The sequence below is a fragment of the Acomys russatus genome, chromosome 3, assembly GCF_903995435.1.
Source record: "Acomys russatus chromosome 3, mAcoRus1.1, whole genome shotgun sequence".
Lineage (NCBI taxonomy): Eukaryota > Metazoa > Chordata > Mammalia > Rodentia > Muridae > Acomys > Acomys russatus.
The window spans coordinates 83,895,570-83,906,575 of NC_067139.1; the positions used below are offsets into that span (position 1 = coordinate 83,895,570).

The following is an 11,006-nucleotide window of genomic DNA, read 5'->3' on the forward strand; positions in this document are numbered from 1 at the left end:
TGGGTAAACACAGGATGAAATGGTGCTGGCTCTGGCCTTGGCAGTAAAGAAGTGCCCCAGCTGGAAACCTTGAACATCCTGAGACTCCATTAGAACAAAAGTTTTCAGATACATCTGAAGCAAGAATTCTCCAGAGTGGCTGGAGGTGGTTGGTCACTACACAAGACTTCCTGTCCTCCAGACGCCAGTTAAAATCTTTTAACAGAGGTTTTCAGGAAACCAGGCTGTGTTTTGCTAAGGGAGTGGGAGCCTTTGGGCACCCCTGTACCCTTACTTCTGCCCTCTCCTTTAAGGTTGGATGTCCTCAGCTATTCGTGTAGCCTCTGGGTGCAGTCTGAGGAAACTCAGGCTGGGAAGGGGTGAGACCTCGCACAGAGAGCGGCCTTGGTGGCCTTGTGCCAAGGTTTGCCCTGGCTACATTCAAAGAGCAGCAAAGAAGGACCTCTTATCTGTCTCCCCAGTTCCTACTCTTCTCCTTCCCCGCAGGGTCCCCAGCCATTTTCTGTCTTTCTTGTGCCACCCAGATGTTCCACTTTATTCCATCCCACTCTCCTTTTCCTTCCTGGCTTTCCACTCACACTGTCCTACTTGCTTCTGAAACGTGGCAAACCCTTACCCACCTCCGGGGCTTTGGTGATCCCATCCTCCCCCCCAGACCCTTCCCATCATCCTGCCAAAACACCTGTCCCAGTTCTGGTTGCCTTCCTACCCTCTCCTGTCTCCTCACCTCCACAGCAGCTCTGTACCACCCGCGCCCCCCCCCCCACACCCCCCCCCCCCCCCGTGTCATGGCACCGTTTGGTTTTCTTCATGGAGCCTTTCTGTTGTAATCCGAAAGCATCTTTCTCATTGCTTATTGCCTGCCTCCTAAATTGCCTCAACAGGAAGAGGCGCCATCTGCCTTGTCACCTTGTCTTCCTCTTCATTCCTGGCACTTACAATGTCAGTGTCTGGTGTGTAGTAGATGCTTAATAAATATTTGGTGAGCGGATGAACGAACATAGGAGCCATGAATATAACACAAAATGGAGTTAGCCTTGGGAAGGTGCCATCTCTGCTTCCCAGCCCTCTTCATCTGCTAACTCCATGTGTTTCCCAGGTCAAACCGGGTTCTCCTTGAAGGTCATCTTCTGAGCTTAATTATTCCGTACTTGGCAATTGCGTTAAAAATAATTAGCAGGCTGGAGAGATGGCTCAGTGGTTACGAGCCCATACTGTTCTTTTTGAGGACCTGAGTTCAATTCCCAGTAACCCCATCAGGTGGCTTACAACTGCCTGTAACCCCAGCTCCAGGGGGATCTCATACCTTCTACCACTGTGAGCACTTGCATTCATGTGCACAGCCCCCTCCACATACACATGGTTAAAGTAATAAGAATAAATATTTTTAAAAATTATTTGTTATTAATTTATTCATATTACTTAAAAATAAATCTTTAAAAAATAATTAGCACCTGGGCCATTATTACCTACAAATCCAAATGTGGGAATGCTGTTCTGTAGGTCTCTGTCTTTGTTGTTGCTGAGTCCCTCAGAAAAGTGTGATGGGGATGTCCCATTGTCACCAGCAGCGCCTGCTCACCAGCAGCAGCTGCACAAAGACTTCAATATTTTAATAACCTGCGACCTGGCTTCTTATAAGGTGAATAGAAGCCGGGCGTGGTGGCGTATGCTTCTAATCCCAGCACTCAGGAGACGGAGGCGGGTGGATTGATATGAGTTCAAGGCCAACCTGGTCTACAAAGCGAGTCCAGGACAGCCAAGGCTACACAGAGAAACCCTGTCTGGAAAAACCAAAAGCCAAACCAAACCAAAGATGAAGAGAAATGAACTTAATGCTGTGGATGCCACACTGTTTTAGGGCCTTAGGTCCAGGGCAGCTAATCTTCTTGGCACCTCTAAGGTCACTCACCCCAGGGACACGTGTGCTACACGACACACGCAGGAGCAGAAGGAGCATCCGAGGTCATGAACAGACTAAAATTTCAAGGCAGCTCAAGCAAGGGCGTGAACACCCCTTTGATAAGTTGTACTTGAACTCACCGCAAGCCCGAAGAGCTTTCCCGAGCATAAGGTAGAAGATGTATCCCGTCACGTCACGTCACGTCACGTTCCCCCTGCCCTTTCCGGGCAAGCACTGACGTCTTTTTCCCAGAGGTAGGAACCCCAGGCCTGTTTGGCTGCCAGGCAGGTAGGGACATGTTGGGAGGGTACCCTTGATGTCACATGCTGGGCCAAGCTTTCTTTGCTCCCGCCTGCGGCACTCTCCTCATTGCCTGCCACCCGCACCCCCCCAAGGATTCCCTGGAAGCTGAAATGACTCAGGGATTCCAAAACTAGTCACCCCAGGAGGAAACCCTCTGGAAAATGTTTCTCATGGCAGGGAGTCACCCTAAAGAGTCCCACAAAGCTGCTCCTGAGATAAGGACAGAGGCTGAGCAAGCAGGGTGGGGTGAGGGCCTTGTGCCTCAGAGACTGGTGCATGGGTCAGCCTGGTTGGTCATCATGGTATGGAGAAAGCCAGCTATGGGAAAGCCTGTGTAATTGGAGGGATATTCCATCTTCCTTGCAGAGGCTTCCTCTGGCCTGAAGTATGCCTCCTGTGAGGGACAATCTCCCAGTCACCCAGGCCACCTTCCATTCTGCAGTGTCAGCAGTTAAGACAAGAAGCTGAGGTCATTTTCTGTGTCTAAGAGCACCCTTTCCGCACTGACCAAGATCTGCTTCCTAGGGCTGTTGAAGGGGGGCTGCGGGGGTGGGGGAGACCTGTAGGAATCCTGCTCTTTGAGACACCACTGCTCGCTGAAGCAAGGACCCTATTCTGGCCTTGGGGTTGCTAAGGAACACCACAAGCCACCTGAGGCCATGTGCCAGACAAAAGGCTGGCAAACAGGAAGCTGGAACAGTGGATCCCAGCCAGCAGGGCTGAGTGCCAAAGTGGGCAGGAATGCCCTGTGGTCTTGGGCAGGTGCAACTGAAACACGTCCCGGGCAAGGCCAGGTAAACAGGGGTACATTCACTGTGGGGGCTCCCCTTCATCCACAGCCAACTGAGGACTGGCTCATGGTAGGAGCTTAGGTTCGGAGTTATTGAGGGCTGGAATGGAAGACCAGCTTAGACTCTTCCCAACTGTATAACCTGGAGTGGACTATGAAGTTTTGTTAGTAATGTGTTCAGGGCTTGTCAAATCATCCTCATATTCCAGATGAGGAAAGGGAGACTGCTCGGTCCTATAGCATCTGAAGGAGTGGTCCTCTGCGGCATGCACCATTCCTGGGTCCCTTTGTTTACTCTCAGATCCCTTGGTTACTTCAGGAGTATTTTCTGAGGGAAAGCACATGCAAATCAGTACACATCATTCTAGAGACACTGTGTATGAGTGTATTGAGGTGGGGCAGAAGGTCCCTGGGCAAACAGAAAGGCCTGGAGGAACAGTGCTGGCTGGTCCCTGCACAGTCCTCTCCTGACAGGCTGGACCTTGACTGGCCTGTGTGCTTGGAATCTGTCTTTTTGGAGTGTACACACTTCCGCCTGGCCAATGGGGCTCTGTGAGAGTGCAGGGCCTGGGTGAGCTCCCCCATGGCCTGAGAGGAGCAGCTGTCCTTGCCGTGTCCCTGGGGCCCTGTGAACAGGGGTGAGACCTTCTTCTGGGTCTCTTCTCCATGGTCCTCTTTCTCATTTGGGCAACATGGACAGTCACCTAAGCTTCTTCCTTCAGTCTTGCTCGCCTGACCAGAAGGCTCCTGCAGTTATGTCCTTTAGTAGCACTGGCTAGTGAGAGCTGTGTCCTTACCCCTGGAAGAAGCCAGGGGAAGTCTAGGGACCGGGATCGGAACAGGTCATCAAAGGGAGGGCAAAGGGAAATCGGGGGGGGGGGGGCAGTAATGGACAGCGAGGAAGAACTCAGGCTTGCAGACTACAGTGGTCAAAGGAGTTGGGTCATAAAGATGAGGGCCCAGAGAACGAAGGGAATGGAGGTCAAAGAAGACGTAGAGGGGCTGGAGCGATGACTCAGAGGTTAAGGGCACGGACTGCTCTTCCAGAGGTCCTGAGTTCAATTCCCAGCAACCACATGGTGGCTCACAACCATCTACACTGTGATCTGATGTCTTCTTCTGCGGTGTACATGCAGGCAGAACACTGTATACATAATAAATAAATAAATAAATAAATAAAAGATGAAGAGGAGGGGAGGAAGTGTTTATTAAGAGAGGCTGTCAGAGACATCTATTGAGAGACAGTCGGAGGTCAGATCCTAGGCAGGAGTAGCAGAAGTCTTGGAAAAGATGCCCCTGGAGAGGAGACCATGTGACCTTCCTTAATCTGAAGCAGCAAACACCAGGGGAATTCCCACCATGGCATTTTCACAGAGGTAGAGACAGAATTGCAGAGTGCTATTACTACGACCCCCGCCCGGAAAACGCAAGGAACAAAGTTTACCCAACCTGCTGCCAGCTGATAGTGATGTCATTACAGCTTCCATGAGGGTAGCAGTTGGGACTACTTCCAGGGTGGCTTGTTGTTGTTCGGTTTTTTTTTTTGGTTTTCTTTTCTTTTCTTTTTTTTTTAATCTCAGGTCACTCCCTCTAAAAGATAGTGGAAATAAATTTGAATAAACAAAACAGGTTTGCTGAAAATAAAACCAGGACACCTTAGCTGGTCCAGTCAGCCTGCTTCCAGAAGGCCTGTCAGACAGGGTAGTACCTGGTGGCTGAGAGAGCAGTGTCCGGCATGTACCAGGTGAGTGGCCCTGCTGTCTGACAGAGGACTGACTGAGAGAGAAAGGAACAGATATGGTACTGAGGGCATAGGAAGACTAAGCTTCCAGGCTTCCTGTCTCAGGGAACCATCAGGGTAGGCTCATACAGCGTGGGGCCCTGAGAGTAGCCTTTCTTACTGGCTTTTGCTCATAGGTTGTTGCATTCCTGGCCATGATCGTGGGAGCCCACACAGTCAGTTTGCGGATCCAGAAGGACTGCAGCCACTGGCCCAGCTGCTGCCCCAGCAAAGAACAAGAGCCCTCTGAGGAGTGGGTAAAGTGGAACACTGCGGCTCCACCCGAACCTCTGAGCCACACCCACCCTCCAGAATCCTGCAGGGCCAGCAAGGATGGCCCTCTCAACAGCCGGGCCATCTCTCCCTGGAGCTACGAGTGAGTTTACTAGTCCTGCCTTCCACCTCCCAACCCCTCCCCAATGTATTCATGTGTCCCCCAGGGGATGTATGAGGGACCCGGGAAGTTCCACCCAAGTTGACCTCCCAGCTTGTATTAATTACACAGACCAAGAAGGTTTGGGGGCTACACAGGCCTGAATTTGAGTCTCAGTTTTGTTCTCATTGTAATATGTTGGGTGATGTTTTCAAAGTTTAGGCTGGTTTCCTTCCTTCCTCCCTTCCTTCCTCCCTTTCTCTAGATTATATTCTAGAGGCGAATATACAGGTTAAATGAAACAATGTATGTAAAGTCCATACTTATATTGATTCTGTTTCTTGTTTGGCCTCTTCCATAACGCATACTTTTCTTACTAAAGTGTCAACTAAAGTAACGTGTGGTACAGACACAAAGTACCACTGCGCTAAGTGCTGTCATTCAACTCTTTAGGGTCAGGTGGGTGGCTAGATCCCGAGGCTTGTTATAGTCAATCAAAACCATGCTTTTCTTACACAGTTTGCCACATAAAATATTGTATTTTTTTCTATTTATGCCACAGTACACAATTGGGACAGAGAAACAAAGTATAACAAATTAGGGCCTTAGGGACCCCAAACACGTCCCCAGGCCTGGATCTTCACAGGGTTCCATGCTTCCACTCCACACGTGTCTCAGTTGCTTAGCCCTGCAACTGAGGGCGTGTGGAGATGTTCCCAGAATAGAGATCCGGTCAGCTTTAACTGATGTTGTGTCTAAGACACCAGTTCATAATACTTTGGAGTAATTGCAGAGGCTGCTGTCAAATCTGTTTGGGGCACGGGGCGGGCTTAGGGGGAGCTCTGAGAGGCTGTGAGAAACGTCACTAGCCATTTAGCAAAAACGTCTCCAACATACGTTCTATATAACATTTGTCCCACAAGCTGCTTCTCAGCAAAACAGTGATGGTTGTCAAGTGAGTTTGAAGCAGGATACACAGCCCCCTCCCTTGAAAGACCACAGTGCTCTCCATACATTATAGTTGGCAAGAAATCTACAAAAAAGAAAACATTAGTTTTCCCCAAACTTATTTGATCACAGAACCCCCCCCCCCCACTGCAAACAAACAACTATGAAAACCCCAGCCTATTTATCATGCCATCTACTTTGGGAGATGTTTGGGGTAGCCGGCCCCGCTTTCCCAGGGCTTGCGTGGGAAGTGGTCCTCTCACATTGGAGCTCCCTGCTAGACTACTGGATGCCCTGCCACGTCAGTATCTTCTCCCCAGTAATTGTGTTTTTTAAAATTTTGTTTTGGTCTTTTTCTTGTTGCCTCAAATCTTTTCTGAATTGCTAAAAGTATTTGCCAAGCCCTGAATGTGCTTGGACAGTGTGTGGACGGAGGCTGTGAAGCAGCTGTCCCCGGGGAGGAGCCGCAGGAGGACATACTTAGAGCTCCTTATAGCCTCCTTCCTATGTGGTGGTCAGGCAGTTGTTTTGTTTGTTTGTTTTTGTCTGTTCATTTTTTGACACGGGGTCTCATTCAGTAGCCTTGCTGGACTGGGACTCACTATGTAGCTCACGCTAGCCTTAAACGCATGTCAAGCTTTGCCTCAGCCTCTCAGGTGCCAGGATTACAGGCATGTACTACCATACCTGGCCCCACATCAGTTTTTAGTTTTGTTATCATTGTGAAAGAAAGAAGGAAAGAAAAAGAAAGAAAGAAAAGAAGAGAAAAGAAAAAAGAAAAAGACTCACAAAGTGTAATACCTGCTAAGAAGCCTCCTATGCGTATCAGGCAGATGCAGAGCTGGTCTGGTGGAGGCTGGAGGTTCCTCACCTTCCTTTGCTCTGTAAGAAACTGTCATGGCTATGGTGGGGGAAGTGCCTATGGCTAAGTGCCACTAGGAAAGGAAGGAAATATATCTCAGAGAGGAAGGGAGTGGCATTCGAAGTTACACAGTACTGGGTGCCAGAACAGGGTTAAGAAGCCACACCATTCCTTCCCCCTAGCTTCTCCACCCCACCTGCCCCTTGCTTCTTGCCTGTTCTTATAGGACTGTTCCATTCTGTCTCCACAGGTTAGACAGGGACTTGAACCGGGTTCCCCAGGACCTGTACCATGCTCGATGCCTGTGCCCACACTGTGTCAGCCTACAGACAGGCTCCCACATGGACCCACTGGGCAACTCAGTACCACTCTACCACAACCAGACGGTCTTCTACCGGCGGCCATGCCATGGCGAGCAAGGTTCCCACCGCGGCTACTGCTTGGAGCGCAGGCTCTACCGGGTCTCCTTGGCTTGTGTGTGTGTGCGACCCCGAGTAATGGCTTAGCCATGCTTTCCACCTGTCTGATCGTTTGTTGGGAAAGTGGGCCAGGTGTACAGTCGCCCAGCCACAGTGGGCCAGGGTATGTGAATGCTCAAGTCCTCCAGAGCCCACACCTGACGAACCAGGATCCGGATGACAAGGTGGAGGGCTTGGGGGAGAAACTGGGACTTTTGCACTTTTTGAAAGCACTTTTGGGAAGGAGCAGTTCAGCCTGTGCTGCCTGAAGATGCTGTGGTGGTATTCGCTGCCTCTCAGGAACAGGTGTCCAAAGGCTTGCCGCCCCCGCCCCCCCCAAGCCATGCTCCCAGCTCTTCCATTCCTCTGAATTCCTCTGTCCAGCACAGGCACTTTCTCCCGTTTCCCCCTTTGCCCTTCATTTCTTTTGTTTGTCGATACTAGCTGTGCCCACAGCCAGGTGTAATTGCTTCAATGTGGATAAGTCTGAGGAGAAAGCTGTTATTGAGATTTATCCAAATAAACACCTGTATTTTAAAGTGGTCTCATTTGTCTTTGGTAGCTGTGGCTACCTGAACATCCTGCGGTTCTCAACTGGGTCCTTTCTCCTCTCTAGCACCTTCTCTACTCTGAAACTCTCCCTATTTCCTGGGTGTCCATCGAATCCACCCCTCCCCTCCCCTGGTCCATCCCTGAACACAAGGGTGGGGGTCAGACAACTCGACATGGGCGAGAGACAGAAGCCCATTGAAGCACTGCAGTAGGCACACAGCGCCCCCTTGTCTCCCCAACAATCCCCCTTTGTCCTCTGGTCCTGGCTGTGGCAGCTTGGTCCAGCAGGGTACAGCCTGGGCTGGCCTCCAGTTCCCACCTCCCTTAAAGGAAAAGAGGGAAGGTCCAGCTGAGCAAGAGGGTCAAGCCTATGGGATGGGCATAAACACCTTCAGACCTCGGTTGGTCGCTGGGAAACTCCTTGCTGCTTCTGTCTCTCTCCTGCCCACACCCCTGCTGCTTCTGTCTCTCTCCTGCCCACACCCCCCCCCCTCCTCTGGTTCCTTCCTGCATCTCATCCTTTGCTTGTCTTTGTCAGGTTGGGCTAGGCTGGAGGAAGAGGAGGGTTAACCACCTCTCTCTCACTCCTCCCCGTGCCTTCTAGGGGCCCTGCAGGCAAGTGCAGAGCCATCCTGGGCAGCAGGGTGAAGCTCATCTGGGCGAGCCTTCCCAAGGTACTGCCTTCTCCCAGAGTCTCACAGCAGGCCCCAGCTTTGCTGTCAGGCTTTGCAAGTCCCTTCTTGCTCCTGTCGGCTTCCCTAACCAGATCTGTTTTTCTTCTTGGGCTGCTGGGAGTCTGGTGAGGGAGAGTCCGTGTGTCTCCCCCCCAACCCCTGTGAGCCTCTCAGAGATGTTCAGTGCCTGGGATCGCAGGGAGCGGCCCCCAGAGGAAGGAGCAGCTGCAGGGCTCCAGGGCTTCGGAGTGGACAAGACCTTCCTGTCTTCCCTCAAAGGCATCTTGCTGGAAACTGAGCTGGTAACAGCTGCCTCCCCAACCTGGTGCCTCCATCACCCCCACCCCAGCTCCCTGGCACAGCCTCCCTGCCTTGGCGCTCTATGCTGACTGTTTCACAGCCCCTTTCCCAGGGTTTATGTGTTTCCACTCCCAGGCATAGCTTCTGCAACTCTTTGCTTTCTGGCTGCTTCTCTATCTGGAGGCACTTACAGAATGTCTCATTTGCTGCAAGACCAAAGTTAGATGGAGAGATGGCTTTCTGGAGATAGCTTGCTCTGAAGGAGCAAGATATGGGTGCGGGTGGGCCCCACTGTCTCCCTGCAGCTTCTAGGAGGGCTACTTCTTGGTATGTCTAAGTTTAAGCACCCCAAAGGGTAGGTTTCCTATGGCCGTGCTGCGGCCCACTAACATCTAGTCTCCAGCTTTTCCTGGCAACTGAGCGAGAACACAGTGTTAACATGGGGCCTCTTTCTCATCTGCGACCCTACGAGCAGCAGGCTCCTGCCTCCTAAGCCTCTCTCTGCATGGAATTGAAGGCTCTGGCTCTTGTCATCTGGCGTTTAGGCATCTGGAGGAGGGAAAGCTTTGTGGGGGGAGAGGTGCCGTGGGCTGTGTGTGCACTGCGTTCTGTGCTCCAGGAGATGATCCCCTGGGATGTGCAGATTGGCCAAACTGCCGGAGTTGAGAGGATTCCTGGGATAGCAGGAGTGGGAGGATGGAGATGCCTTTGATGGTCCCTGACGCCAGGGATGAGACACTTCCTTGTCTTCATTGAGAGCTGGGTAGCAGCTGAGGAGTCTCCCAACCACAATAAAACCATGGCCGGATGGATGGCTACGTCTCCTCAGAAAGCTCCCAATCCTTGGTCCCGCAGGCCCTGACCTTCATCATCTTCATCTGCTTCACGGCCTCCATCTCTGCCTACATGGCTGCGGCATTGCTGGAGTTCTTCGTCACACTGGCCTTCCTCTTCCTCTACGCCACTCAGTACTACCAGCGCTTCGACAGGCTTAACTGGCCTTGTCTGGTGAGGAACACTGCTCTCCCAGCCCATGCTGGCTTCTTCCTTCACCTCCCCGATCGATCGCTCAGTTGTCCTGTTGTCTCCCCTCATTTCCACAACCGAGCTGTGCCCCGACTCGTGCTGTGTCCCTGTGCTCAAGACTGAACTTTGGCCCATGGGAGGGCCTCTGTCAAGGAGGATGTACAGACCTTAGGCCAGCTGTCCCACACATCAAAGGTCTAGCCCAGTCCTGCTCTGGTCGGCTGTGCTAACTAGTGTCCCCTCCCCTTCCTGGATGTTCTAGATTTATCTACTTCCATCCTCTGGGCAGAGTTGTGAGCTTACTCCCTTGAAAGTACTTGATGTGTGTGTGTGTGTGTGTGTGTGTGTGTGTGTGTGTGTGTGTGTGCGCGCGCGCGCATTTCTGGGCAGGAGTTCAGTCTCTGAGGACCAGACAAGGAATGCTGACTAGCCTGGCAAACCTCCAGGTAATGACACTCTCCCCAACCCCCCATTGCCTCTGGCTCCACAGGACTTCCTCCGCTGTGTCAGCGCCATCATCATCTTCCTCGTGGTCTCCTTTGCTGCTGTGACCTCAAGGGAGGGAGCTGCCATTGCTGCTTTTGTGAGTCTGTCCCTACAGTGTTCTCTGGGACGTGTGGCTGGTATCGGCACACTTCCTGCGCCCACAGCAAAGCCTGTGCCCACTCATATACCACCCCCCATCTCTTCCAGACCTCAGCCCCCTAGTCTGACAGCCTCTGCTACGCCACCCTGATTCCTTCCCATAGGTTTTTGGCATCATCCTGGTCTCTGTCTTTGCCTATGACGCGTTCAAGATCTACCGGACTGAATTGATGCCCGGCACCACCGAGGGTGAGTGTCTAAGCTCTGAGAGAGGAGATGCCTCTATCTCTGGCCCCAGAGACAGCAGACATACATGGTCTCCCTGCCTGGCTGCCTCTCCACAGGGGAGCAGCAGTGATTCCAGGGTTTTCTGGCTTCCACGACCAGACACAGGAACCATGGATCCCATATTTGTCGTCTTTGAATTCACTGAACCCCCAAGTGCCCATCGT

At 51.9% G+C, this 11,006-nt stretch overlaps 2 protein-coding genes across 2 annotated transcripts; both read left to right on the top strand.

The window, feature by feature from the left end:
* The first annotated feature begins 4,731 nt into the window (after nt 1–4,731).
* Il25 (interleukin 25) lies at nt 4,732–7,465 on the top strand. Its single transcript, XM_051143414.1, has 3 exons — nt 4,732–4,740; nt 4,914–5,152; nt 7,210–7,465. The coding sequence occupies exons 1-3, from the start codon at nt 4,732–4,734 to the stop codon at nt 7,463–7,465; spliced, it is 504 nt and encodes a 167-aa protein (XP_050999371.1).
* Nucleotides 7,466–8,504: 1,039 nt separating this feature from the next.
* Nucleotides 8,505–11,006, top strand: Cmtm5 (CKLF like MARVEL transmembrane domain containing 5). Its single transcript, XM_051143415.1, has 5 exons — nt 8,505–8,945; nt 9,799–9,951; nt 10,460–10,552; nt 10,719–10,803; nt 10,899–11,006. The coding sequence occupies exons 1-5, from the start codon at nt 8,820–8,822 to the stop codon at nt 10,910–10,912; spliced, it is 471 nt and encodes a 156-aa protein (XP_050999372.1). The 5' UTR covers nt 8,505–8,819; the 3' UTR covers nt 10,913–11,006.